Genomic DNA, 27855 nt, shown 5'->3' on the forward strand with positions numbered 1-27855 from the left:
TTCTTTAGATTCTGTATTTCCCATAGTATTCCTGCCCTCCCCCCTGTCTATTTTCTACCTACTGTCTATGCTATTTTCTGTGCCTTCTCCCCCCTTCTCCTCCTCCCACTCCCCTGTTGCTAACCTTCCATGTGGTCTTCATTTCTATGGTTCTGCTCCTGATCTAGCTGTCCTCTTGGTTTGCTTTTGTTTTAGGTGTGGTTGTTGATAACTGTGAGTTTGCTATCCTTTCACTGTTCATATTTCTCATCTTCTTTTTCTTATATAAGGCCCTTTAACATTTCATATAATAAGGGCTTGGTGATGATGAACTCCTTGAATTTGACCTTATCTGAGAAGCACTTTATCTGTCCTTCCATTCTAAATGAAAGCTTTGCTGGTTAGAGCAATCTTGGTTGTAGGTCTTTGTATTTCATGACTTGGAGTACTTCTTTCCAGCCCCTTCTTGCCTGTAAAGTCTCTTTTGAGAAATCTGCTGACAGTCTGATGGGAACTCCTGTGCAGGTGACTGTCCCCTTATCTCTTGCTGCTTCTAGGATTCTCTCCATTTTAATCTTGGCTGATGTAATTATGATGTGCCTTGGTGTGTTCCTTCTTAGGTCCAACTTCTTTGGGACTCTCTGAGCTTCCTGGATTTCCTGAAAGTCTATTTCCTTTGCCAGACTGGGGAAGTTCTCCTTTATTATTTGTTCAAATAAGTTTTCCACGTGCTCTTTCTCTTCCCCTTCTGATACCCATATAATTTGGATGTTGGAAAGTTTATAGATGTCCTGGAGGTTCCTAAGCCTCTCCTCATTTTTTTGAATTCTTGTTTCTTCCTTCTTTTCTGTTTGGTCATTTTTTTCTTCCTTCTGGTCCTCTCCCTTGATTTGAGTCCCAGTTTTCTTTCCATCACTATTGGTTTCCTTTGCATTTCCCTTCATTTCAATCAGTTTAGCCTTCATATATTCCTCTAATTTGTGGCTAAAATCAACCAATGTTGTGAGCATCCTGATTAGCAGTGTTTTGAACTGTGCATCTGAAAGGCTGGCTATTTCTTGGTCACTTAGAATTATAGGCTCTGGGGCTTTGAGCTGTTCTTGAGTCATAATGTTTGGTCTGTTTGCACCTGTTATGTTTGAGGGGCGGAGCCTTAGGTGTTCGCCAGGGCCAGGCGATCCAGTCCCTGGGTTGTGATGCTGTATGTGGGGGCGGGTCAGAGAGGGAAAAAAAAATGGCGCTTTGCTCCACTCTGCTCTCTCTCAGATTTCTGTCCCCTCCATGGCTTCCCACAAGCAAATTGGGCCCCTCTGGTGCTGGTTCCCGGGTGTGTGGGTCCATGTACTCTCCAGCACCCTGTGGGTCTCTCCAACGAACTCTCTGTTGGCCTGGGAGCCTCTCCCAGTCCCTCGACCCCAAGAAAGTCTTTCCAGTTGGTGCTTTCAGGCTCTAATTCCCGCTGAGGCCCTAGCCTGAGCCGTCTGCCTCACTGTTCACTCCTTCGCTTGGTTTATCTGCACGCGAATGTGTAACCTGCAGTCAGCCAGCCGCCTTGCGTCCTCACTGGGTCCACCAGTGGCCACCCCACACCTGGGATCCACTAACAGCCTCCGCCTCCGTGCCTCCGCTCCTGGGTCGGTCAGATCCACTGATCTTTCCAGCCCAACTGGACTCCACAGCTGACTCCGCCCCTCTTACTGGTCTGGCTGAGTGGTTTGTTGTTGTCGGACTTCCATACAGTTCAGTTATCACTGTTTTGGCTGCGTTTCTGTTTCTAAAACTTAGTTGTCTTTAAATTTAGTTGTGGGAGGGGGCACAGTGTTTCTACCTACACCTCCATCTTGGCCGGAAGTTCTAAAATATCCCTTTCATATTTCTTAATATTGATTACCTATTGAAATGATAATAATTTTGGATATGTTGGAGTAAATGAAATAGATTTAAATTAATTTTATCTTTTTTTATTAATATAACAAAACATTTTTGAAGGTTTTGCTTATTGATTTTTAGAGATGGGGGAGGGAGAGAGAAAGAGAGAAACATTGAAGTGGGAGAGAAACATCAATCAGCTGCCTCTCTCAGGCCCCCAACTGGGGACTTGGCCAGCGGCCCAGGTGTGTGCCCTGACCAGGAGTTGAACCAATGACCTTTCAGTTCACAGGCCAACACTCAATCATTGAGCCATACCAGTTAGGGCAAAAAATTTTAATTTCATATGTGGCATGCCTTCTATTCTATTCTATTGAACAGTGCTGCTCTAACCTAATCTCACCCAATACCCGGGCAGTGTTCCATTTTGTCTTTCTGACAAATTTGTACAGTGCCTAACCCCAAACTGCTTGGTTTCTCTTGTCCAAGGAGGTTTTTTTCCCCTTCCATAAATCAGTGGAAATAGGAGAATATTGTCGTTTTGACTACTGCAGCTTTCCCTTTCAGCACAGACGGAGTACCTCTCTTACATTTTTAGTTTTCTGTTGCCATTTTCCTTCTAGTTTTCAAGGTTATTTTCTCTCACCACTTGTTTATATTAAACTCAACCATGTGATTTTTTTCCATTTTAATTGAATTATTAATAAATGAGCTCTTTAAGTGTGTTTATTTTTGTTTCAGAATTTGAACATCTTTGTTAAAGGAATTGTGTTTTACGTTCTCTAGTCATTGACGCATTCATTCAACAACTACAGTAGGTTTGAGAGTAGAGGGTGAATAAAATGAGCAGCTTAGCAAATAGCAAAAGATAGAAACCCTTTCTTTTTGACTTGCTATTTGCATAACAGTAAACCCAGTTGGAACTCTTGGAAATAGTGACTAGTATTTAAGCCATTTTATGCCAAGAATTCTGGCAGGAGGCTGCTAGTTACAGTAGCCAGTGTGACAGCTGAAGTGTGAAAGCTTGTTGAGGTCTTTTACTGTTCTGGCTTTCCTGGTAGGACAGAGAACAGGGTGGTCATGTATGTCTAAACATCTCCCTTAACCTAACAGTGACTGCGTAAGATACTTTAAAAGTGTTTCCTTCACCCAGATTTCCCCCCAAATGCTCATTTTATTTTATTTGGTAGTGGGTTTGTAAAGTGACTGTGAATCCTAACTAAAAATATATGAGGTAGGTTAAAAACAAAATTTGTGTTTAAATAAATCTAACTGAGTGTTATGTTTATTTTTGTGCATAGGTTTTACTATTGGAAACTACAAGAAAAAATAGATTACAGGAAGGTTGGTCTTTTAAGTGGACATGGCTCAGATATCCAGCAACAATGGATTTAAGCAGTGTTCATCCTCACATCTGGAACCAACGAGAGCAAAAGATGTGGACAAAGAAGAAGCGTTACAGATGGAAGCAGAGGCTTTAGCAAAGCTGCAAAAAGATAAACAAGTAACTGATGATCAGCGAGGCTTTGAGTTGTCAAGCAGCACCAGACGAAAAGCACAAGTTTATAACAAACAGGACTATGATCTCATGGTGTTTCCTGAATCAGATACCCAAAAAAGAGCAGTAGATATTGATGTCGAAAAGCTCACCCAGGCCGAACTGGAGAAACTGTTGCTAGATGACAGTTTCGAGCCAAGGAAAACACCTGCGTTGCCAGTTACTCCTGTTCTGAGCCCTTCGTTTTCGGCACAGCTGTGTCTTAGACCTGCTGTTCAGCGAGGACAGTGGCCAACTGGTTTGTCTGGGCCTTCCACTTCCACTTTGCCTTCTATTTATCAGTCAACTTATAGTAGTAAACAGACTACATTCCAAAATGGCTTTAATCCAAGAATGACTACCTTCCCATCCACAGACCCTATATATTTAAGTCTTCCGGGACAGTCTCCATATTTTTCGTATCCTTTGACACCTGCCACACCGTTTCATCCACAAGGAAGCTTACCTATCTATCCTCCAGTAGTCAGTCCTGACATGGCAAAGCTGTTCGATAAAATAGCTAGTACGTCAGCCTTTCTAAAAAATGGAAAAGCAAGGACTGATTTGGAGATAACAAATTCAAAAGCTACAATCAGCAATCTACAGATATCTCCAAAGTCTGAAGATATCAGTAAATTCGACTGGCTAGACTTGGATCCTCTGAGTAAGCCTAGGGTGGACAATGTAGAGGTTTTAGAGCGCGAAGAAGAGAAAACTGTCCCAGGTTTGCTAGTAGAGGATCCTTGGGATGCCGTTCTTCTTGAAGAGAGAGCACCCGCAAGTTGTCACCTTGAAAGAAAAGTGAATGGAAAATCTCTTTCTGGGGCAATGGTAACAAGAAGCCAGTCTTTAAATATTCGAACAACTCAGCTTACAAAAGTCCAGGGCCAAATATCTCAGGTACAGGTCTTTTTTGTTTGTTTTTTTAAACTGACTTCTTAAACTTAGTAGTAATACACAATTGATTTTTGTGGGCATAATTTATTAGTTACAAATATTTTTATTTTGACTCTTATTTTCTTCTTAAGTGTGTTGTAACTCTTAGAATATATGGTAAAGGAATAAATGTGTTTAGGTCATTGGAAAAATTGCTTGCTATTAATGTTATCTTTTCAAGGATTATAAATTCAAAAAACCTCTAATTAAGGATCTGGCTATCACTGATAGGCACTTAATTTTTAAATAATTTTCACCTGTCTCTCCATGTCTTCTTATATATGGTCCTACTTTTTTTCTTCTCTATCTCTTATTTTTTCAAGACAAACAAGGAATTATGGGTTTTTTACACCATTATAGAAATTCTCATTTCATTTTTTATATTGTTTTAGTGTTCCCCATTATATTGTGTTTTTTAAAATTTTTAAAAGATTTTATTTTTATTTATATTTAGAGAGAGAGGAAGGGAAGAAGAGAAACATCAATGTATGATTGCCTCTTGTATGCCCCCAAGTGGGGACTTGGCCTGCAATCCAGGCATGTGCCCTGACTGGGAATCGAACCAGTGACCCTTTGGTTCGAAGCCTGTGCTCAGTCCACTGAGCTACGCCAGTCAGGGCTATATTGTTTTGTTGTTTTTAACCATGAATGAATGGAAGGAAGGGAGGATAGCTCCAGAGAAACAGGAGAAAGCCATTCAAATGATTCTCTTTAATCACCTGTATTGATAAAAGTGAGGAGTGTAACTCTGTAGTCTGTATGATATTGTTGTTGATTTCTTGTAGTCTTACTATCTGGAAAATTTAGTTAAGGGTGGCTCACAGAAAAGAGGCAGCAAGGCATAGACTTTTCCTTTCCAAATATAGTGTACCTAATTGCAGATTTGTATTATGCTTTTATAACATCTGTGGATCCTGGAAATGTTAAGCTTCATTCTTACCTTAATGTGAGTTACATTGTTCAGTGCCTAGCTTCTCTTTAAGTGTTGGAACCAATTAGCATTTAGGGAAGAAGTGAATTTCTCGTGATTTGGATGGGTTTGTAATTGTGTTGAATTGTTGACTTTAAAAAGCCATTTTGGATGTCAAGGATGAAATAAGCAGGTATTAAGAAGGCTTAGAAGAAAAGCTGAGGATGTTTTTGATGACAAGATCAGAAAAATCTTAACCAGTGTTACTGTTCCCAAGTGTATTTTAGTCTATAGCTCACACAGAGAATTGTGTTATTAAGTTTTCTTAAGCTTTTCAATACTATTTACAAATTTAGTACATAATCTGTGTACATCTTTCAATTAAAAAAGAAACCACAAGTTAATTACACATTTTAAATTGGATCACAAATATAATGTCAGATTAGTTTTTCTTAATAGTCTATGTCTTGTCATGGTTTTGGTTTTGCTTTTATAAAATAATCATTTCTGGAAGTATTTGAAGGGAGAGGTGGAAATTCTAAGTCAAGAATCATTTTTTAAAAAAAGGAGGGGGTAGGATATACCTAGGAGTAGAATTGTTCCTGTTTGTGGGTCATGCGTATAAATTCTTTGTCTACTCCATTTGCTGTACTGCACTTCACATCCCCACGACTAATCCCTTTATCTCCTCACCCATTCCCCACATACACTCCCATCTGGCAACCATCAAAACGCTCTCCGCCTGGCTGGTGTAGCTCAGTGGATTGAGCGCGGGCCTGCGAACCACACGATCGCGGTTCGATTCCCAGTCAGGGCACATGCCTGGGTTGCAAACCGGTTCCTTGCAGGCTAACTACCAGCAGGGGACGCACAAAAAGGCAACCATACGTTGATGTTTCTCTCCCTCTCTCCTTCCCCTCTAAAAATAAATAAATAAATAAAATCTTAAAAAAAAAAAAAACGCTCTCCGTACCCATGATTCTGTCACTGTTCTTCTTTGCTTAGTTTTCTTTTAGATTCAATTGTGGATAGACATGTATTTATTGTATTATTAGATATGTATTTACTGGATTATTATTAGATATGCATTTACTTAGGATAGAGATGTATTTATATGTATTATTTAGTAACTTAATTTTAAAATTCATTGTTCCAAAAAGTAGAACAAGGAGAAAGAAAATTCAGGGAAGCAAGTATTATGGTCAAATGTCAGAAAAGGAATTTATAAAAATAGCCTGTTGGTTGTCAGTGCATAGTTATTGAAGGTCTTCAGTTAGAGGTTTGGTGTGCACTTGTTACAAATGCTGTAAAAGGGTTTTTACATTCAAAGAAGTTCTAAGCCCTTTTATTAACACAAAATTCCATCATTTTCTTTGTGTACAAGAAGATAAAGTTTGGTTTCATTTAGGCTAAAAGGGGAAGGTAAACAACACTAGTCGTATTTATTGGAAGTTTGTGGCACCAACATTAGGTGGAGCTTTTAACTTTTCACACACCATTCATCTCTGTTTAAAAGCTTTACCCTGAGGTTTATATTTTTTGTTGAGAAATAAGATTGCAATGTCTGTTGTTTTTAATTACTATATGTACTTAAGTATTCATTTTCTGTAAGAATGTTATGCTTTGTGGTAAAAACTCAGACGGGAATTTTTCTGTGCACTCAGCAAGCTTTCTTCCTGTTTCTTCTAGTGTCTCATTTTTGTTACTAATAATCTAAATACTTCAGATGTTTCATGAACAAAACCAGGAAGAGGAATATAGTTAAAACTGTGTCTTCTGGCAATTTAAATTGAAATGAGACTTTGAGTTAATAGCTTTATATCTAGATACTTTGAGCAGACTTTAAACATTTCAGTAATGAATCAAGTTATTTTCATAGAAGTGGTTGTGCAAAGTTCTGTGGATATTTACTCTTTCTAAAAGTTAATTATATTAATCCTGTAAATACTTATATTCCCATTGACAGAATGTGTATTAATTTTAAAAATGAAGGAAATGAACAAAATGTTTTCAGTGTCTGGCTGAATGTAGTATACTATTTGAGTAGGTTACCAAAGTCTTTTTCTGAAATTTTTAAAAAATTCAGGCGAGGAAGTAACCAACTTTGTTCTTAATAGTAACTGATATATATATTTAATGCTTATAGGATATTAACCGAAAACTTGGTGTTGTGTTCTGTCTAATTTCTGGGTAACATAGCACGAAACTCGGACTTACGTAGGTATAAATCTTTCCCATATTCTTATAACTGCTTTACAGAGCATGTGCTGATGGGGTTTTGTGAGTCAGTTAGAATCTTCCCTGCTTTCCGTAGACCCCTAATCTGTCCTTTCCACCAAATAGATGTCCTGGTTTCCTTTTCTTATTTTTTTTTTTTATGTTGAGGTCAATGTCATCCTTTGTATGCATTTGTCCACCTCAGATTTATTTCTGGTTTGAGGGAAGAAATATTCTTTCCTTTTTCCAGAACTTAATTCTTTTATCTCTTTTCTTATTTCTGTCTCCCTAAAAGTATTTTCCGCCCTTACTCTTTAAAAGAGAATTTGTTCTTATGGCCTTTCTAGTCTCTCACTGTCCTCTATTCCCATCACATTGCAGAGAAACTTAATTCTGGTAACAGGTATCCTAATTGCCAATCCTGTGACCGTATTCACTATCCACCCCTTTTGTTCTGTATGAACAATGAACTACATCCTTTTTTTGAAGTGTCTTTTCTGTTGCCCAAATATACTTCCTAGATTTTCCACTGTGATCTTTGACTCCTTTTCCTTTGTCTAGCTTCTAAACATAGGCATTCACCCAAAGTTTTGTTCTTGGTTGTCTTTAATATCTGTTACCTCTTTTTTCTTTTTCAGTGCTTTATTCTTGAGACTCCAAGATACAGAATTTGAAAACTACTGGTTTAGACTCTTCCGGTAATATAACTCTGTGGCTCTTTATGGTTGAGAGGCTGTGATGGTTAATCTTTGTGTCTACTTGACTGGGCCATGGGGTGCTCAGACTTTTGGTCAAACGTTTTGGGAGCGTCTGTAAGGGTGTTTCTGGAGGAGATTACTGTTTGAGTCAGTAGCCTGTGTAAAGGCAGATTACCTTCTCTAACATGGGTGGGCCTTGTCAAATCACTCAAAGGCCTGAATAGAACAAAACGGCCGACCCTACTGCCAGTGAGTAGTAACTCCTTCTGACTGTCAGCCTTTGAACCTGAACATGGATTTTTCCTGCCTTCAGACTCAAACTGAAACATCAGCTCTTATCAGGTCTTGAGCGTGACCTATTCAGACTGGAACTACACCATTGACCCTCTTGGTTATCCAGCTTGCCAACTACAGATCTTGAGACTTGTCAGTCTCTGTAATCACATGGTCTATTTCTTATAACTCTGTGTGTGTGTGTCCCAGCTTCATTCCCAATGGATACAGTCCCTTATGTGTCCCTTAGCTTCCTAAAGACACCGTCTCTTACTGATTGAAACTTGGACCCAAAGCCCCTTTGGATGGGATACTGCCCTCTCTGTGCTCCTGATGGATGCTGACAGCAATTAGAGATAAGTTTCCCTGTAAAAAATTGCTGAAATTGAATGGATGATCCCCAAGTCTAAGTCTTTAGCTCTGGAATAGAATTTCAGGAATTCAATATTTCTAGATGATGATCAAACATCTATGAGGATTTCCAGTCCAATGTATTTACTAGAGAAAGCAGTAACTTTTGTAACAAACCTTTTTTTGTTCAGTCTATTGGATAATGGCATTAGCAATTTTTCTTACTGATTATCATTTGTCTCTTTCATTCAGTGAAACATATTTGAGACTATACAGTGTGAGGGCTGTAAACATTAGTCATTTGCAGACCTCATCCTTAAAGGACGCAGCTTAGAACAGGGAGACAGGATGTGTGTGAACATAATTGCAATACAAAATAAAGAGCCTTGAATGCCACATGAAAGTGCAAGATCAAGGAGAAAAGAGAGGCTTTGTTGTTTAGGTTGTTCAGGTGGAGTTGAGAGGGATTGGGGCCAAGGGCTGAGTGACTGGGTGCAAAATTTTAAAAAAATTTTGTTTCAGAAATAGTGGACAAAAGCAAAAACAAAAACATGCTAATATTAATGTATGAGACAAAAAATTGATAGCCCAGTATTTTTTACTTTGTGGACAGAATATTGTGTTAACTTTCCAGATTCTGTTATTACCTTAATGTATGACTAGAGAATTAGTTATTATAACCTATTTATGTCACTGTCAATTGAAACTTAAAACCTGCTTGAAAGAAGGGACCTAGTTCATGAATGGCACTGTAAAAAAAATGCAACATTTTGATTTTAAAAATCTAGAAATGTCACTAAGGAGATTCAAAATCTGTTAAGTAAAACATGAAAAATAGTTCAAGAAGAAAAGGTGATTATTGGGTCAGGCATAAAAAAACAGGCTTTCTTTTCTTTTAAAGATGTTATGTATCTATTTTTAGAGAGAGGAGAGGGGAGGAAGAAAGAGAGGGAGAGAAACATCTATGTTTGGTTGCCTCTCACTTAGTCCCAATTGGGGACCTGGCCGAAACCCAGGCACATGCACTGACTGGGATTCGAACTAACATATTTCTGTTTGCAGGACCAAACTCGGCCAACTGAGCCATGTCAGTCAGAGCAAAACAGGTTTTCTATAATGTTATTCCAGGAAAGGTCACGTGTCGTTTTTCTCATTGCATTTTTAAGTTTTTTTAAAATTATATTTAAAATTATATTTTATTGATTATGCTATTACAGTTATCTGACTTCCCCCCTTTGCCCTCCTCCTAACTGATACCTCCCACTCCTTAGGCAATTCCCCAGTCATGGTTCCTGTCCATGGGTCATGAGTGTAAGTTCTTTGGCAGCTACATTTCCTACAACGTACTTTACATCCCTGTGGCTATTCTGTAACTACCTATTTGTACTTCTTAATGCCCTCACCTTTTCACTCATTCCCACACCTCCCTCTCATCTGGCAACCATAAAAACGTTCTCTGTATCCACAGTTCTTCTTGTTTGCTAGTTTCTTTTTTAGATTCAATTGTTGTAGATTTGTGGTTTTTGCCATTTTATTGTTCATAGTTTTGATCTTCTTTTTCTTAAATAAGTCCCTTTAACATTTCATATAATAATGGTTTGGTAATAATGAACTCTTTTAGTTATTTCTTGTCTGGGAAGCTCTTTATCAGCCCTTCAATTCTAAATGATAGCTTTGCTGGGTAGAGCAGTCTTGGCTGTAGCTTCCTGCTTTTCATGACTTTGAATATTTCCTGCTAATTTCTTCTAGCCTGTGAAATTTCTTTTGAGAAATCAGGTGACAGTCTTATGGGAACTCTCCTGTAGATAGTTAGCTGCTTTTCTCTTGCTGCTTTTAAGATTCTCTCTTTATCTTTAACCTTTGACATTTTACTTATGATGTGTCTTGGAGTGAACCTCTTGGCATCCATCTTGTTTGGGACTCTCTGTACTTCCTGGACTTGCATGTCTATTTCCTTCACCAAATTATGGAAGTTTTCTTTCATTATTTTTTTCAAATAGACTTCCAGTTTCTTGCTTCCCTTCTTGCTTTCTCTTCTCCTTCTGGCTTCCCTATGATGTGAATGTTGGACCTCTTGAAGTTGTCCCAGAGGCTGCTTATACTATCCTCATACTTTGGGATTCTTTTTTCTTCTTACTGTTCTTATTGGTTGTTATTTTGCTTCTTTATGTTCCATATCATTGATTTGATTCTTGCTTTGTCCACTCTGCTGTTGTTTCCCTGTAAATTGTTTTTTTTGTTTCAATTAGTGTATCCTTTGTTTTTGATTGGGTCTTTTTTATGCTGTTGAGGTCCTCACTAAGTTCATTGAGTATCCTTATAACCAGTGCTTTGAACTCTGCAACTGATAGATTGCTTTTCTCCATTTCGTTTAGCTCTTTCTCGAGTTTTGTTCTGTTCTTTCATTTGGGCCATGTTTCTTTGTCTCCTCAACTTGGCAGCCTGCCTGTGTTTGTTTCTACATATTAGGTAGAGCTCCTTTGACTCCATGTCTTGTTAGTGGGCCTAATATAGTAGTTGTCCTGTAGGGTCCAATGGCACAGCCTTCCCTATCACCCAAGCTGGGTATGTGGGATGCACCTTTTGTGTGGGCTGAGTACACCCTCCTCTTGCAGTTGAGCCTTGATTGCTGTTGGCAGATCAGTGGGAGGGATTCACCCAGACCAGTCAGCTGCAGAGATTCGCTGTGACCACTGACTACCAACCTTTGCCCTCTGCGAAGGATCAGCTATATAGGGTCAGGGGGGTGGTGCTACAACGTGGTCTGTCCCTGTCCATTGGGTGTGCTGGCCCTGGCATTTCCCTGGAGGTGCAGGCCAAGGTCAGCCTCCTCCTATGTTACCCCCGGGGCCACTCTGCCTGAGCTATAAAGCAATCTGAGATGGCTGTTACTGGTGCTGCCTTGGAGATTCCCATCGCAGCACAAGTAGCAGCCAGGTTGTGAATCTAGGGTGGCTGCTGCTAGTGCTGGGCCTCAGACTCATGGAGCCCGGTTTTTCATTGATAGGATTTAGGAAGTTGTGAAGCACGAGCCAAGGCCAGCTGTTCTTATGGAAAAGCAGCTTGGATGGTTCTGTAAGTTGGGTGGGGCGGAGTCTCCTGAGGTCTCCGAGTGGGTCACACAGTTCTCTTTTGAGAACTGCTTTCAATTTTTTTTAGTATGTACCCAGGAATGAAATTGCTGAGTTTTATGGTCCTTGTATTAAAAAAAACTTTTTTGTAAGATTTTATTTACTTTTTAGAAAGGGGAAGAGAGGAAGAAAGAAAGAGAAGCTTCAATGCATGGTTGCCTCTGGCACGCCCCACCATTGGGGACCTGGCCCGAAACCCAGACGTGTGCCCTGACTGGGAATCAAACTGGCAACCTTTCAGTCTGCAGGCTGGCACTCAATCCACTGAGCCACATTAGCCAGGGCTCTTCTGTTGTTTTTAATAGTAGCCATCCTAATGGGTTTGAGGTGGTGAGTTTTAACTTGTTTTTAGAGGGGTAAAACATTGAACAAATTGAATCAATGGTTGAGTGCCTCCTGAACTGGATCTAAAGTTCTACAAAAATATAAAATTCAATGAAATTTGATTTTTACTTTCAAGCAGCTCTCCCATTTGGACAAATATTAAAAAGCATATAATAATAATGGTGTTTGTTCAGAAGTACCTACTTAGAAGTGCTAGGAGGGAAGAATTGCTTCATACTGAATAATTTAAAAAAGGCATTATAGATGAAATAGCATCCCATTGAGCCTTAAAAAATTGATAGATTTTTGACTTATGAGGGGAATTTAGGAGGAAGACATTGAAGACAACGTTTCAGAGGGCAGGATAGCTCGTTTGTGTTTTATTAGGAACAGGATATGATTCAAGCTAACTGGAACATAGAAATCATTTGGAAAGTTCTTGAAAATGGGATTGGATGAGATTGTGACAAACTTTGAGTGTCAGACCAAAGGATCTGTTAGAAACATCCAATCCCAATTTTAGGGTAGTATGGCCTATTTGCTCTAGTACTTGTTTCTAAAACCAGTACTAGATGTAATTGGTAAATATGAGATTGAATGTTGGTATAATGGGGAAATAGCATTAGTTGATGCATAATCTTTACCAGCATATTAACATTTCTTAAAGATTTTATTTACTTATTTTTAGACAACAAGGAAAGGAGGGAGAAAGGGAGAGAAAAATCTTTACGTTGTCTCTTGCTGGCCCTCCACCCAGGCATGTGCCCTGACCAGGAATGGAACTGGTGACCTTTTTTGTCTGCAGGCCAGCACGCTAGCCAGAGTGCATATTAACATTTTAAAGCAATCAAGAACAAACTTTCTCACAGTTAAAGAGAAAGTATGAGTAATATAAGAAAATACTGAGGAAAACACTGAAAATCCTACAAACACCTTGTTTAGTAAAAATGGTGTTTGGATGAGTAGCTTCAAGGATGGTCTCCTAGTGCACGGTGGTAGGCTCTCTGGTGAACCAGTACAAAGAAGGCGTGGAGACATTTCCTTTGCATTAAGAACTTTGTTGAAGAAATCTGTATCTTAGATAATATTGTTAATTTCATTGAAATTGGTAGACTGGAAGCAAATGCCCTCAGGAATCCACATCACAAATGAAGCAGGAGCTCCAGGGTTTTAAAAAAGGTTCAAAGACCATAATGCTAGGTGCAGATTCAAGTGCAGACTTAACTGTGGTAATATTTTTATAAGGTGTTTTTATTGTGTTAGTGGGGTTTTGATGATAAAGTTACGTTGATTTCGAGTAATCTGCCTTAACCCTGTTTTTCCCATAAGCTTTGTTATTTTTAGTTGCCATTTTCTGGATCTCAAGACTTGTTTTCTTCCCCAAATGTGCATATGCCAGTCCTAGTGGAAAGGGTTCTGCCACGTTTTAAAAGAAGACAATTCATAAAGGAATTTATTGCCCTAAGTTTCCAGTTTCATTTTCTGACAGGATGTTCATTGAAATCCATTACAGCACTTGAAATTTCTACACTGTGTTCTGATTCACTCAGTTTTGAATTGTTAGTGTTCCAATTCTAATTTTAATGGAAACTTGCATTTGAAATTTGTGCCAAATTAAGTATTTTTATGTAGTAACCACAGTGCCTCTAAATATGGACTATACTGTTTGGTTTTGCTTGGATGGTGAACTTATTTTCTAAATGTTTAACACAAATTTTGATCATGAACTTAATGAAGGACTGTCAGTTGTTTGTATAACTTTATTAACATGGAGAATGTTCACTAACTCCTAGAACTAAGTCTATTATGTAAAGAACCAGCTGCTGTGTTGGAATTTGAAGCCTAAGTTAAATCCAGTGTGCGGCAAAAGTAGGCTCACAGTTGTTTGTATGGAAAGTAATACAGTAATAAATGATGATACAAGAATAAACTCTGTTTCACATGCTCACAACTGTAAGTCTACTTCTGTCTGATCTTGTATATAGAACTCCTGGTTTATTACAGGATTCCTAATTGTATTTATCTCTTCATTTTCTTAAAATAAAGGGCTAGTACTTGAATTTCATTCAGCTGTTACTTTGGTGTTCATTTCAGGAAGATTTTGAATGGAAATGTCTTTAGCATTCTGTTCTGACTGACCTATACAAAGAATAGGATATTACTACTTTAGAGCAAAGAGAACCAGTGAACTTTAAAATGAGGCTTAGTTGGCATTACTTTTTACAGGTGGAGTCCACAATTTAAAACGTTGTTACTGTTGTAATTAATTTTACCTTCATATCTTTGTACGTATTTTCGTAAAAATGTGTTCATGCTATGGTGCTATATAGCATTTTGGGGATCTTTTACTTTTAAAATAAAAACACTTTTTTGATTACAGAAAGACCCAAATGGGACCAGTAGTTTGCCAACCGGAAGTTCTCTCCTACAAGAAATTGAAGTACAAAGCGAAGAAGTGGCAGCTTTTTGTCAATCCATTACAAAGTAAGGAATTTTTCTTCATAAATTAAATGTTTTTTATGAAATACTTGTTTAGAAATTTATTAAAATTAGCTTAGTGCTAATTATTCTAAACTTTTTAAGTTTTTATTTTTTTTCTCCCTGTGGCTTAAAACTTAAATTGACACATTAACAAACTGGAGATGAACCTGTTAGGTTTCTGAGTACTTAGAAGAAGGACTGAGGTCAGACAGCAGAGTTCTGTTAACCAGTTATATGGCTTAACCAGTTATCTTCTGTTAACCAGTGAAAATATGGCTTAAACGTTCAAGTTTCAGTACACTTAAATAATGCCTGTTGTTTTAGGGACACTTAGTTTTGCTCTATTCTTTCCTGCCATTCAAAATAATGTACTTATTTAAGAGATAGCAAGTACAATTAGAGAAGCAAATGTATTTTCTGAAGGTTATGAAAATGCAATTCTAAAATGATCTTTTAATCTTAAATATGTCTAGTATTTTTAAATTGAGGAAATTGAGACTCAGAGAAGTTACCCTCCAAAGCTTACTCAGCTATAGCCAGCCAGGTTTCCTTTGCCCTGGTTCAGTGTGTTTTCTTTCCATTATGTCACTCTGCCAGCTGGACTTCCATTTTGAGGACTAGAAACCCACCTTAAACTAGTTCAGTCAAGAGAGGTTATGTGTTGGCTCACAAACTCCTACAGCAGAAAGAGGAAGGATGGGACAGAGCTCAGTGGCAGACAGATCCTGGAATTCTTACACTGTCAGGGTTCCACCTGCCTTTGGGCTCTCTTTTCCCGGTCCTGGCCCTGCTCCTACTCATTTTCTTCTACTGCAGATGGGGTATGGATGGCAGGAAATGTAGCCACTGACAGCTTAGATTTCATATTCTAATGGTTATGCTAGCAAAGACAAAAGGGAGGCCAGCACCAGACAGAAAAGGCCTCACAGAAGGAAAAAGTGGAACAAGAAATATTGTGGCTCAGAGAATGAGATATGTTACCAAATGAAGGAAGGTTGATCACCACAGGGGTGTTTATTCAGAATCCTGTATTTTTTCCCAGTGTGATCTGCTTTAAGCAAAGCAGAGTTTAGGGTTCCCAGATAATTTTTAAGTAGGTGCAGCAATTTAATATTGTTTAGGAGCTTAATAATATTTAACTAGATTTTCTAGACTGTTGGTAATATTTCATTAAAACAGTCACTCTTTACATTACCCTTTTTAACCAGAATTTTTCTGCAGAATACCCTAGGAGGAAAAAAAGAAAAATATCAGTAGAGCCACTTTTTCTTCCCAGCAAAAGTTACTCTTTTTTTAAAAAAAATATTTTATTTATTTATCTTTAGAGGGGAAGGGAAGGAGAGAAACATCAATGTATGGTTGCCTCTCGTGAGTCCCCTGCTGGGGACTGGCCTGCAACCCAGGCATGTGCCCTGACTGGGAATCGAACCTCGATCGTGTGTTTCGCAGGCCCGTGCTCAATCCACTGAGCTACACCAGCCAGGGCTCTTCCCAGCAAAAGTTACTCTTAATTGGATTTTTAGAACTCATGTTTTTTAGTAGGCATTTCAAAAAGAAGAGACAAAGACCATGCTTTCAGGGATGATTTCTATAGTTTGTTACTAAAACAAAAGAGACAATTTAGATGACTTAGTATGTAAATTGCACGTATTAGAAATAACCTATGGCATTATATCATTATGTGTGTGTGGTTAACAATTTGGAAATAATCTTTTACTTTAAGAGTTTGGAAATAATCTGTTATGTGTTCATCTAGTTCCATTTAATTTTCTCCCGAAGCCCTGTATGTTGTCTGTTAAACTGTTGAGTGACTGTGGCATTTAATTTGAGAAATTAGGCTGTCTGTGATCTGCCCTTTCTCTCTGTTTGAATCTTTGAGTTATTAACAAAGACTGCCAGTAAAGATTATTTTTATTCTCTCTCTCTCTCTCTCTGTCTTTCTCTCTCTGTCTCTCTCTCTCTCTCTCACACACACACACACACACACACACGCGCACACACAGAATGGCTTATGTAATATGAAACCCCAGATGAATTAAAGAAAGAATGAGTTCTTTTTGTAATTTTATTTTCATTAGTAGAGTATGATTGCAGCAGGTATTTCAGAGGTGTTTTTGAATCATGCTTTAGGAACTTCTCTCATTCCCCTGTGACCTTGGTGATTAGAATCAGGAGGAAATGTCCCTTGAAGAAATTAATGGCTCTATTTTTTTCAGTATGCTGATACCTGCAGTACATTTTAAAAACAAGTATTTATACTCTTAAGAGCCATTTACATTCAGCTATGAAATTACTATAAGACTGTCAGGATGATAACTGCTTACAGTTAACATTGTTGTATAGCAGCCTTAGAATTTAGTGCTGGTTTTTGGTCTGGTTTTTTAGCTTCTGTGACATTAGGGAGTTGGGCTGTTGATCTCAAAGGTTACTTTGTTTCAGGCCCTGTAGTGCTTTGATTCAGGACTTTTCATAGTTACTGCATTTCTTTCCTTTCACACTCAGTGTTAATTGACAAACCTGCTGTTTCTATTCGCTGTCAGTTCACAGAAAGTTCTTAGAGGAATGTTAGGTTACCAGTAGAAGTTTTTGTGGCTTTTTGTGTGTGTTTGTGGTTTCCTAGGGTAAGATGAGAAACTACACTTTAGACTTTTTCATTCTGAAAAGCCTTGTATTTCTTTTCTTCATATATGGTTCAGGTCTAATATTTATATCCTATCATAGTGTCTTGACCCCGAGAACTTCACCTCTGCATTTAGTTCATTTTCTTTTAAACAATGCGGAATCCATACTTTTCTGTAAAATAGCATTCAGTTAAAACCCTCATTTTTATCTTTAATTTAAAAACCCTCATTTTTATGTCTTCTGTCCTTCTGATTTTGCATGATTTGGCTCTGTCTATATATAACTTTAGCTTGATCAAGCACATAGTAGGAAAATAGACTGTAAAAGATTTTTCTGTATCCATAGAAGTATTAAATTTCCTGAACTATAGAGCCACATTAAACAAACAACCAAAGCTATGTCTTTTATGGCGATAGGAAAATGGAAATTTTAGAGAGGAAGAAAATGAAAGTTAAAAATTTCTCTTTACAGGTAATTGCTTAAGAACATCATGCTATGTTGGCTTAAAGCGTCCATAAAAACATCTTATATGGTCTATTATATTGAAAGTGAATAATTTACTTGGTAATTACCAATTTACTCATTTAATTTGATTTCATATATTTACTTACAAACAAAACAAAAATGCCCAACTTTAAGGAATCTTTACCATCTTAGTTTTCCCCCCAGTTTTTGTAAAGCGAACGAAGACATGAGAATAGAAGAAATTATAAATTTTATAGAAAAATAAAGAGAATTACTGTGCGTAGGGGTAAATGGTGATGGAAGGAAACTTGACTTCGGGTGGTGAACACAGCATAGTGTACAGATAATGTATTATAGAATTGTACCCCTGAAACCTATATAATTTTATTAACCAATGTAACCAAATGCAATTAAAAAAGAAAAATAATTACTGTATTTTTCTGGACTATCTTTTTTTTAAAACTTAAAAAAAAACTATTGATTGATATGAGAGAGGGAAAGAAAGAAACATCAGGTGTTGTTCCTCTTATGTATGCATTCACTGGTTGCTTCTTGTTTGTGTCCTGACAGGGGATTAAACCTTCAACCTTGATGTATTCTGGAGATACTCTTAATGGATCAGTTTAGCTACCTGGCCATGGCTGGACTGGACTGTCTTTCATGGTGTCCAGAGAGAGAAAAAGGACTCATTAAAAAATAAACCGGCTTTATTGTGATGCAATATAGAAGGGACTTATTTTAGGAAAGGGAAATGAAGGTTTTTTACCCCCCTAAAGTCAAGTTCATTGAATGCACCTTTTATCACTGAAAATTTTGTCCAGTAAATTCTTATTTTCTGAGCTATCATCAGGATTTCTGATTTTCCTTTCGTCATCCTTAAATATTTCTGAAAATTGAAAGCTTGCTTAGCTGTAGACAAAATTCTGTACCATTTTATATGTTAGTTAATTATATGATCTGCTGTATCTTTTTCATTCGTACTGTAGAAAACAAGAGAATATCAAGTATGTGTTAAACAGTAAGACTCTTGGGCTGGGTCCTATGAAGATGTCATTGTGTTGCCAGAGGGATAGGGCCTGACAGCAGATCTGAAGATAATGTGTCCTCGTTGAAGGGTGAATTTCAGCGTGAATTTGATTTTACTACTTATGTTACCCTTTTTTCAATTACATTTCTCTTTAATGGTGGATCCTCTGTGGCACTTAGAATCACAGTGCAGAAACCAGACTTACTCATTCGCTCTTTCATTTGTTTGACAAGACCCACACACGGCTTACTGTGTACTCGGTAGGCCCTGTCCTGAGTGCTCTAATTACTTAATTCACATGATTCTCGACAACAACCCTGTGAGGTTAGTTGTAGTATAATCCTCAGTTTATAGAGCAGGAAACTCAAGGAAAAAAAGGAGTTCCAATAACTTGCCTAAGGTCACACAGCCAGGAAGTTGTAAACTCAGGATTTAAACTCAGGTAGTTTGGTATAGTTTGGTACTTGTTCTCTCTCTAGAATCTTTCTTTCTGTCATCTCAAACTGTCTTATTCTATTCCTGTGACTTCATTATTTTAATCTCTACAGAAGCAAATAAAGTACTCTGTAGTACTCTACAGAAGCAAATGAGTACTCTTCAGTATTCATTCCATTTATAGCCCTGTGAAAAGCAGACACGAAGACTGGAATTTGTCTTCTAACCTCCAGACAAAAGTTAAAGGGAGCCCCTGAGTTTAAGAAGGATCATGTCCTCCTCTGTCCCTAATAACAAAGTGCTGTCTGAAGATGAGCCAGCCAGGCACTGTGCTCTTGTATTTAAACTTAAACTTAATGCTTGTCTGAATATCTGCAAACGCTATGAGTAGTTTCACAGGCAGTTATTACCATTCCCTAAGTTTCAGTAATCACTTTGAGGGAATAAAGGCTTCATAGCACTGGGTAAAAACCCATTTTCTACATCTTGTTTTTTTTCTGAAGCATTGTTGAATGACCAGAAACAATGTGTAGGAAAAAGAAGCTTAGAAAAAAGGTTTTGAAAGGACAGCAAATATTTTATTCCTCTGGTAGTTAGAGTTTAGGGCTACGTTACCTATATTATCAATGATTCATTAAAAACGTACCATTTTGTGTCATTACACTGTGTAGCCAAAGGATCTGAAGCAGAGCACCTCACGTGAACGGCCGTGTGCCCAGTCTGTGCTTCGTCAGCACTGCCAGAGAGGTCCTGCCAGTGTGTAGTCTCTTCCCCTGGATTCCTTGTATCTAAAAGGCAAATGCTCGTATCTGGAGTACTGGCAGGGCCCGCTGCAGTTTTCATGAGCTGCTCCAGGATTGAACAGAGGCACAGAATTGAATGGCTATATGCATGCAAAGTCTATTTCAGGGCTCAAATAAATGCGGCTTTTTAAAAAAGAATTTAATTTCTTCTTTCTTGCGAACAGATTGAAGACCAACTTTCCATATACCAATCACCACACAAATCCAGGCTATTTGTTAAGTCCAGTCACAGTGCAAAGAAACATATGTGGAGAAAATGCTAGCGTGAAGGTCTCCATTGAAATAGAAGGATTTCAACTACCAGTTACTTTTACATGTGATGGTAGGTTTGTAGTTCCCCAGCTGTCCTGTTTTGCTCTGGTAAGAGAGAAAATGTTTAAAATGTTAATAATTATTATTTTCTTTATAAACCCACTCTGTTATTAGTGTCCTTTTTAAAAAAACTGTGTGTGTGAGAGTCTGGCTAAACATTTAACATTCATTAGTTATCCTCTTCTAAAACTTGGCATCTAGTTTGGATACTTTCCTGGGTAGGGCAAGTGGGAAAATATTTTATCTTTAACTGCTGTACATATTTCTCTTAAGAAGGCTGAGTAATTTTGGTTAATCGGTGGCTCTTGGCCAAGGCCCCAAAGCATTATATAAAAAATCTAATAAAAAGATAGCTAATTAAATAGAAAGCCCGGTTCTTTATTTTCTTTTTTGTTTGTTTGTTTAATGGCAAGAAGAATGCTTGTTTATAAAAAGCTGTCAGTAAAATTGAAATTCTAGTTATCTTGCTAAACTCCTCTAAGGCAGAGATTTTCAGCCTTTTTCATCTCATGGCACACATAAACCAGTTACTAAAATGCTGCTGTACATCAAAAATATATATACTTTGCCAGTCTGACAGAAAAATATATATAATTTTGACTCATTCACACTAATGGCTGTTGCTGTGTTGGCTGTTGTCTTTTTTTAAACTTGATTATCTAAGGGGGTAGAGGTTAGGTACTCTTGACTAAAGAGTCAGGTAGTGCAGGTTTTAAAAATTCTTGTGGCACACTGGTTGAAAATCGCTCTTCTAAGGAGAAAATATTTCTCTTTTGGTTCTTTTTTTAAAAAGATTTCATTTGTTTATTTTTTAGAGAGGGGAAGGGAGGGAGAAAGAGAGGGAGAGAAATATTAATGTGTGGTTGGTTGCCTTGCACAGCCCCTGACTGGGGACCCAGCTGCAACCCAGGCATGGGCCCTGCCTGGGAATCAAACCAGCAACCCGTTGGTTCACAGGCCGGCACTCAATCCACTGAGCCACACCAGCCAGGGCTCTCCTTTGGTTCTAAGTCTTCCTTCGAAACTTGATGTGGGTATCCTTTCTAGAGGTATAGCCCCAAGTCTGTAGGAATTTTTTGTTACAATTTTAAAAAATACTCCTTTTCTTTCACAGTTTATGGCTTTTCACAATTTGTATTATTTTAATGTGTTTTTAACAGTAAAATAAGATCCTATATTTCTACAGTACTTTGGCCTAAAAATTTTGCCATTATTTTTTCTTTAATGCTTATAACTAGGAATATGCTCAGTATTTGGATACTTTCTTTGTAGCTTTGAACTTTTCAAGGCCCTTTGAAAAAATAACTGGAAACAAAAATGTTAGCCAATTATAAAGAGTCATTCTTTTAGTTTCTAAAGGAAGGATTGTTTTAAAAAATAACCTCACACATTTTGTTTTGAGGTACCATTTCAATCTAAGTGTGCTAAAGAATTAATACTAAAATTGAAGGAAAAAAGACAACAGGCCTCTTGATTGAAATAAGCATGAGTATCAATGTTTATACATTGATAACAGATATTTTAATTTGTGTCAAATATTTACTTGCTCTAAAGCTTAATTGCTTCAGATCTAATATCAAGATCTAATTGCTTAAAAGTATTTCAAATACCTATTGTTTGATTCTTCATAAATGTGCGTGATTATAGTGAACATCTCTGTTAAGAAATGTAACCATATTGTGGTACAAATGGTTTTTATATGTTCAAATGATAAATGTCACCATTCATTTGACTAATTTAGAAATGTAGCCATTGTATTAGATAGAGGTTTTATGGGCTTTACTGCCAAGCTGTTAATTTTCATGAAGTTTGAATGTAATCATTGCTTTCTAAATTGAACTTAGGAGCTTGAAGTATAGAAATAGTGTACTTTAAAGGTTTCCTTAGTTTTTAATTTGTTGTGATCTTAGTATCCAGCTATTGCCAAGAATGATAATTGAACAATACTTCTTACTTGCTAGATTTTTATTCTTTATCAGAAAATATACCAGGCAAATGTCAAACATTTAAAGTGGTGATTCTTTTTCCTTCTGAAGTGGTTTAGGTCATTGTTTGCTAGAAACTGCTAAATGTCATCCTTTTTGGAAGTGTCTGCAACAGGGAGATGGCTTTCTTAGCTTTGATCCACCCTGATACAGTGACCACCTGAAATGTGACAAATGTAGATTGAGATGTGGTATAAATATAAAATACACAATGGATTTCAAGGACTTAGTTTGAAGAGAATATGATATATCAGTAATTTTTAAATCCTGATTGTATGTTGAAATGATATTTTAGATATATTAGGTTAAGTAAAACTTTAAAATTAGTTTTGTCTGTTTCTTTTTACTTTTTTCATTGTGGCTACTAGAAATTTCTAAATTATACGTGTGACCTGCATTATACGTTTATTGTATAGTGCTATCTTAGATATAAGAAATATAATCTGAATAAATGTATACTTAGAGTTAAGTAAGCAAAATGCAAATGATGGCTAACTCTTTTACAGTGAGTTCTACTGTAGAAATCATTATAATGCAAGCCCTTTGCTGGGTACATGATGACTTGAATGAAGTAGATGTCGGCAGCTATGTTTTGAAAGTTTGTGGCCAAGAGGAAGTGCTACAGAAGTAAGTTTAGTCATTTAATTGCTGAGCAACATCTTTGGCAATTTCATTTTTAACAGCTTAAATTAGAAAAATATTACATTCAGTTTGTAATCCAAAAATACACTGGGTCCTACTGAATTGAGTCATTGTATCAGTAAAATTGTGTTGGGGCATACTTTGTCTAAGAAGTCATGTCTCAGATAGTGGAGGGATTTCAGAGATAATTAGGACGTGGTATTAATATTTCCCTTAAAAAGCTTATAGTCTCAGATGGGAAGAATGGTGGGCAATTGGTTGATTAGTGAATGTAAAGGTTTTTTTTTCTTTCTGCAAAGGGTCAATAGTGACATCATCACAGCCTCCATTTTCCTTTTGTAGCATGTGCTGTTATTTTATACAAAGGGGTCAATTGCGATTTCCTTTTATTTACCTGACATAATCGTTATATGACTTTTTCTGAACCAAATAATTATTGCATCTGGCATTTAGACTTGTTACAGATTCCATTTTCTGGAATGGCCAGTAAAAATGTCCTGTCCCTGTTTTTAAAGTTTTCTTCGTCTTCTTTCTCCTTTGTTTTGACTCTTCTCATGTGGAATTAGTCCTCTACTCAAATGCTTATATTTGGGTAAAAAACCATCTCAGTATTTTACCATTCTCTTCCATTTCTGATGCAGATGCAATTTATATTTTACTCTCACCTCTGTAATTTTTATTTTTAAGAAAACAAAACATTGATGAACAATTACTATATTTTAACAGTAATCATTGCCTTGGAAGTCATGAACATATTCAGAACTGCCGAAAATGGGACACAGAGATTAAACTGCAACTTTTGCCCTTAAGCGCAATGTGTCAAAATCTAGCCCGAACAGTAAGTGTTTGCCTTGTAATTGAATTGCTTTTGCTTAAACCTGAATAATTTTGCTAAGGAGCTGATTGGCAGTTTGTATGTTCTGCAGGATTTCTGGGTTGGACTGGAAGTGATGAACTCTTGATCTCAAAAGGAGTCTTTTTAGCAGGTGCCAGGAGATTTTTAATCAAAGATTAGGTAGCATACTACTCAGAGCAAGAGGCCTGTTTGAAAATCAAAGTGGAGGAATGAAAAATTTGATTTGTCATAGTTTTATACAAGAATATAAACTTCGGTTTCTAGTCAAGGAGAAATGAGGAAGAAGGAAAGATTTTGAATACTAATACAGTTTTCTGGGGGGAAAAGATCTATACTGACCTTTGCACCAAACTGAGAAAAATACATTACTTCTCACCAAACGAAAACTAATTCTGTGTTTTAAAAGTATAGTCCTTTTTTTTTTTTGAGTTTAAAACAAAATAGCATGCAGGAAATGAGGCCGTTTTATTACTGTATATGCACTTGAATTTTACTCTCTAAAGAAAAGTGTTCTTCACATGGTAGAATTTTGGGTGGGAAAATATCAGTCATTTCTACTCTCTATTTTTTAGGTTTTGCTGCTATGTTAGGTCGTGGAAACTATTTCACAAAATTCAGTACATTTTAGCAATTATTGGTAACTTCCTGAGTATATCTACGTAGTAAGGACTTATGGTGGAAGAGACTAGTGCCTCCTTTATTGGTGTTTTGAATATAGAGAAACTTGATTATCATTAGAAAGAAAATGCGGAAATTCAAATGATTTCTTCCCCATCTGGTTCCCACCCCACCTTCATTTGGCTGTCAGCCTTCTTAAAAAGTATTTTTAGTTTCCCAGTCTCTGTATATAGAACAGAAGTAGTTTTGGCATTGGGAGCTGTTTATATATTAGAAACTAGACTTAACAGTATTATGTTTTTCCACTTTAACAAAAATGTTCAGACTATTCATTTTTTTACAGTCAATTATAAATAATATTTATAATTTTGATGTTTTCCTTTGTTCTAAAAATCACTTTAGCTTTAAGAATTTATCATACGCTTAACCATATTTAATTTGGCAACAAAAAGACCGAAGAATAGATCTGATTTTTTTGGTAAACATTTGTGTATATATGTTTGTTTAGGCAGAAGATGATGAAACACCAGTGGATTTAAACAAACACCTGCATCAAATAGAAAAACCTTATAAAGAAGTCATGACAAGGTGTGGCATCTAAAGCATTAATTGCAGCTTTTCATACTTTTGGATGGAATACATTTTTTGTATATAGTATCCTCAGCCACAATAACTGTTCTTTATTTCAGACACCCTATTGGAGAACTCTTAGATTCCTATCACAACCAAGTGGAGCTGGCTCTTCAAGCCGAAGTAAGTCTTAATTCACATTTTGACATGATGACTTGAAGATTCTTATCTCTGTCCTGTTTTTAAAAATGTTGGCATTGGATAAAATATTGATGGACTATTTAAACTGTATTCTTCTTTTAAAAAATTTTTATTCATTTATTTCTAGAGAGAGGGGAAGGGAGGGAGAAAAAGAGGGGAGAAACAGCCATCAGTTGCCTGTGACACCCCCAACTGGGGACCTGGCCTGCAACTCTGGCGTGTGCCCTGACCAGGAATCGAACCAGCAGCCCTTTAGTTTGCAGGATGGTGCCCAACCAACCCACTGAGCCACACCAGTCAGAACTAAACTATATATATTTTTTAAGATTTTATTTATTTAACTTTAGAGGGGAAGGGAAGGAGAGAAGGAGATAAATATCAATGTATGGTTGCCTCTCGTGAGTCCCCTGCTGGGAACTGGCCTGCAACCCAGGCATGGGCCCTGACTGGGAATCGAACTGCAATCGTGTGGTTCGCAGGCCTGCGCTCAATCCACTGAGCTACACCAGCCAGGGCCTAAACTATATTCTTGATGTTGATGTTTGATGACTTGTTTTCTGACCCAACTTATTAACGGAAGTTGTTGGTAATGCTTAGCATGTCTATTCTCACTTCAGCTGTATTACTAAGAACCTTCAGTTCAAAAAAGCATTTATTGAATGTTTACTATATACTACTTATTGGAGTTATGAAAATGAATGAACTAGTACTCATCTACTAAGAATTTAAAACTAGTGATGGGGGATTTAAACACAATTTCAGAGTTAAATGTAAAGTACAGGTATGCATTGAGGTTCTTTGGGAGATCAAAGGACACTCCTCTCCACTGAAGGGTCCAAGAAAGGCTTCTAAGAAGGGATGTTGCCTGAGCAACGTCTTTAACAGTATGAAACAGCAGCTAGAAGAAGGTAGTTGGGAGGGACATGGGAAGAAAAACACACGGCTGTATTACATGTGGTGGACGTATAAGCACTTATATGATAGAGTACAAAGTGTGAAGTGAGGACAGACCTAAGTTATCACCTAATAATTCATGTTAAAGAGTTTTACTTTATTCTCTAGATCATGGCCCCCCCTTTTTTTCAAACTGTAAGAGGAAGTTTATTGGGAAAGTTACAGAAACAAAAGATGGGCCCTTGGAACTTAAGAGAGAAAGTTAAAGGCAGTACTTCAGGGTGGGGGTGTGAGATGTAGTAGGAGGAGAAACGTGCTCCTAGGAGGGAGAGTGCACCTTCAGTCCACTTTTTTCTTTTTTTTGCATATTTAATATTGTATTTTCGGCTTTGTTTGGAGGTTGCATTAACATTTTCATGCCACAGAGGTGCACTAAATGCCACTTTGTTACATAAAACAAACGATTATTCATCTTTGATTTATACATTCTTCTCCCTCAAAGATTTCCCAACTTTCACATTTCATATTTTAGCTCTGATTAATTACAAATCTAATCTCATCAGAATAAATAAATGTCAATGGTAATGGTAATATAAATTCTACTTCACCTTGTAAATCGATTAGATTTTTAAAATCGTATCCCATACTTACTACTTTATATGCTGTTGATCTGTATACCAGTTTTAATGTAGAATTACCATTGGCGCTCACAAAACAGATTATATGGAACCGTATTATTATATCATACAGTACATAAGTGCCATTTCTTCGGAATGTAATAAAAATAATAATATTCATAGCTATCATTTATCAGCCATCTATGAAGCAGCATCACTGTGATCAACCCTCTGTATCACCATCTCCATTCTTCCCCACAGCCCACAGCCCACAGCTTAGGTTTTCACTGCATTTTATAACTGAGGAATCGGAGGCCCAGAGATGCTAAGCGAGTTCTCGAAGGCCACATATCAACTAAGTAGAAGATAGGTCTGTGTAGTTCCTAGCCCCATTCTCCCTCTAGTACAGCATGTTGCAGTGAAGAATACCATAAGAAATTGTTTTCGTCTTACCCATAGTCATATCAGGTGAGAGCCAAGGACCATCATGTCAGAGTCAAAGAACTCAGGTTCTTTTTTAATGCCAGACATGATTGGTGTGAGTTTAGAATAATCAGCACAGTTGCAAGTAGCAACACAAACTCGAAGCTTTCAGTTATTCCCATTCTTTTCCGTGACTTGTTTTTTTCTTTTTTGAAAGGTTGTTAAAATAGAGTTCAGTTTTGGAGACCGAAGTCTGAGATCAGGGTACGAGCACGGGTCAGCTTCCAGCGAGCGCCCCCTCTCTAGTTGCAGACTGAACATCTTGACTTCTTGTTGTGTCCTGTGGCCGAGCAGAGGGAAGGCCAGGGCTGTCCTGACTCATATAAGGGCACTTTCCTGTCTGCTTTCTGTTCTTCTAAGTGCGTTTTTTAAACACAGCCATACCCATTTGTTTATATAATTTTCTGTGCTTGCATTTGAGTAGTTAAGACAGAGATCATATATCCTAAACTATTTACTCTTTGCCATTTTACAGAAAAAGTTTGCTGATCGCCTGCTCTAGCCATGTTTTTAGCCAAGGGTAGGAAGTAGGGTTGGGTGGGGTGAGGGGGGTGACGTGGGTAATCCTGAGCTCCGAAATCACTTTGGCTATATCCTGGAAGTAAGGCTTAGGGTTGGC

The 27855-nt window shown here is 37.4% G+C and overlaps 1 protein-coding gene across 1 annotated transcript in view; it reads left to right on the plus strand.

Moving 5' to 3' along the window:
• The window catches only part of PIK3C2A (phosphatidylinositol-4-phosphate 3-kinase catalytic subunit type 2 alpha), an 83334-nt gene that overhangs the window by 15093 nt on the left and 40386 nt on the right, over nucleotides 1-27855 (plus strand). Inside the window, exons 2-8 of the mRNA XM_037049981.1 lie at nucleotides 3150-4285; nucleotides 14606-14709; nucleotides 20223-20380; nucleotides 22862-22982; nucleotides 23724-23835; nucleotides 24980-25059; nucleotides 25161-25224. Coding sequence (XP_036905876.1) covers nucleotides 3212-4285; nucleotides 14606-14709; nucleotides 20223-20380; nucleotides 22862-22982; nucleotides 23724-23835; nucleotides 24980-25059; nucleotides 25161-25224 — 1713 coding nt within the window. The 5' untranslated portion in view covers nucleotides 3150-3211. The remainder of the gene's footprint in view (nucleotides 1-3149; nucleotides 4286-14605; nucleotides 14710-20222; nucleotides 20381-22861; nucleotides 22983-23723; nucleotides 23836-24979; nucleotides 25060-25160; nucleotides 25225-27855) is intronic.

The sequence above is a fragment of the Sturnira hondurensis genome, unplaced genomic scaffold (genome assembly GCF_014824575.4).
Source record: "Sturnira hondurensis isolate 20B ecotype Veracruz unplaced genomic scaffold, ASM1482457v3 Scaffold0006505, whole genome shotgun sequence".
NCBI classification, from domain to species: domain Eukaryota; kingdom Metazoa; phylum Chordata; class Mammalia; order Chiroptera; family Phyllostomidae; genus Sturnira; species Sturnira hondurensis.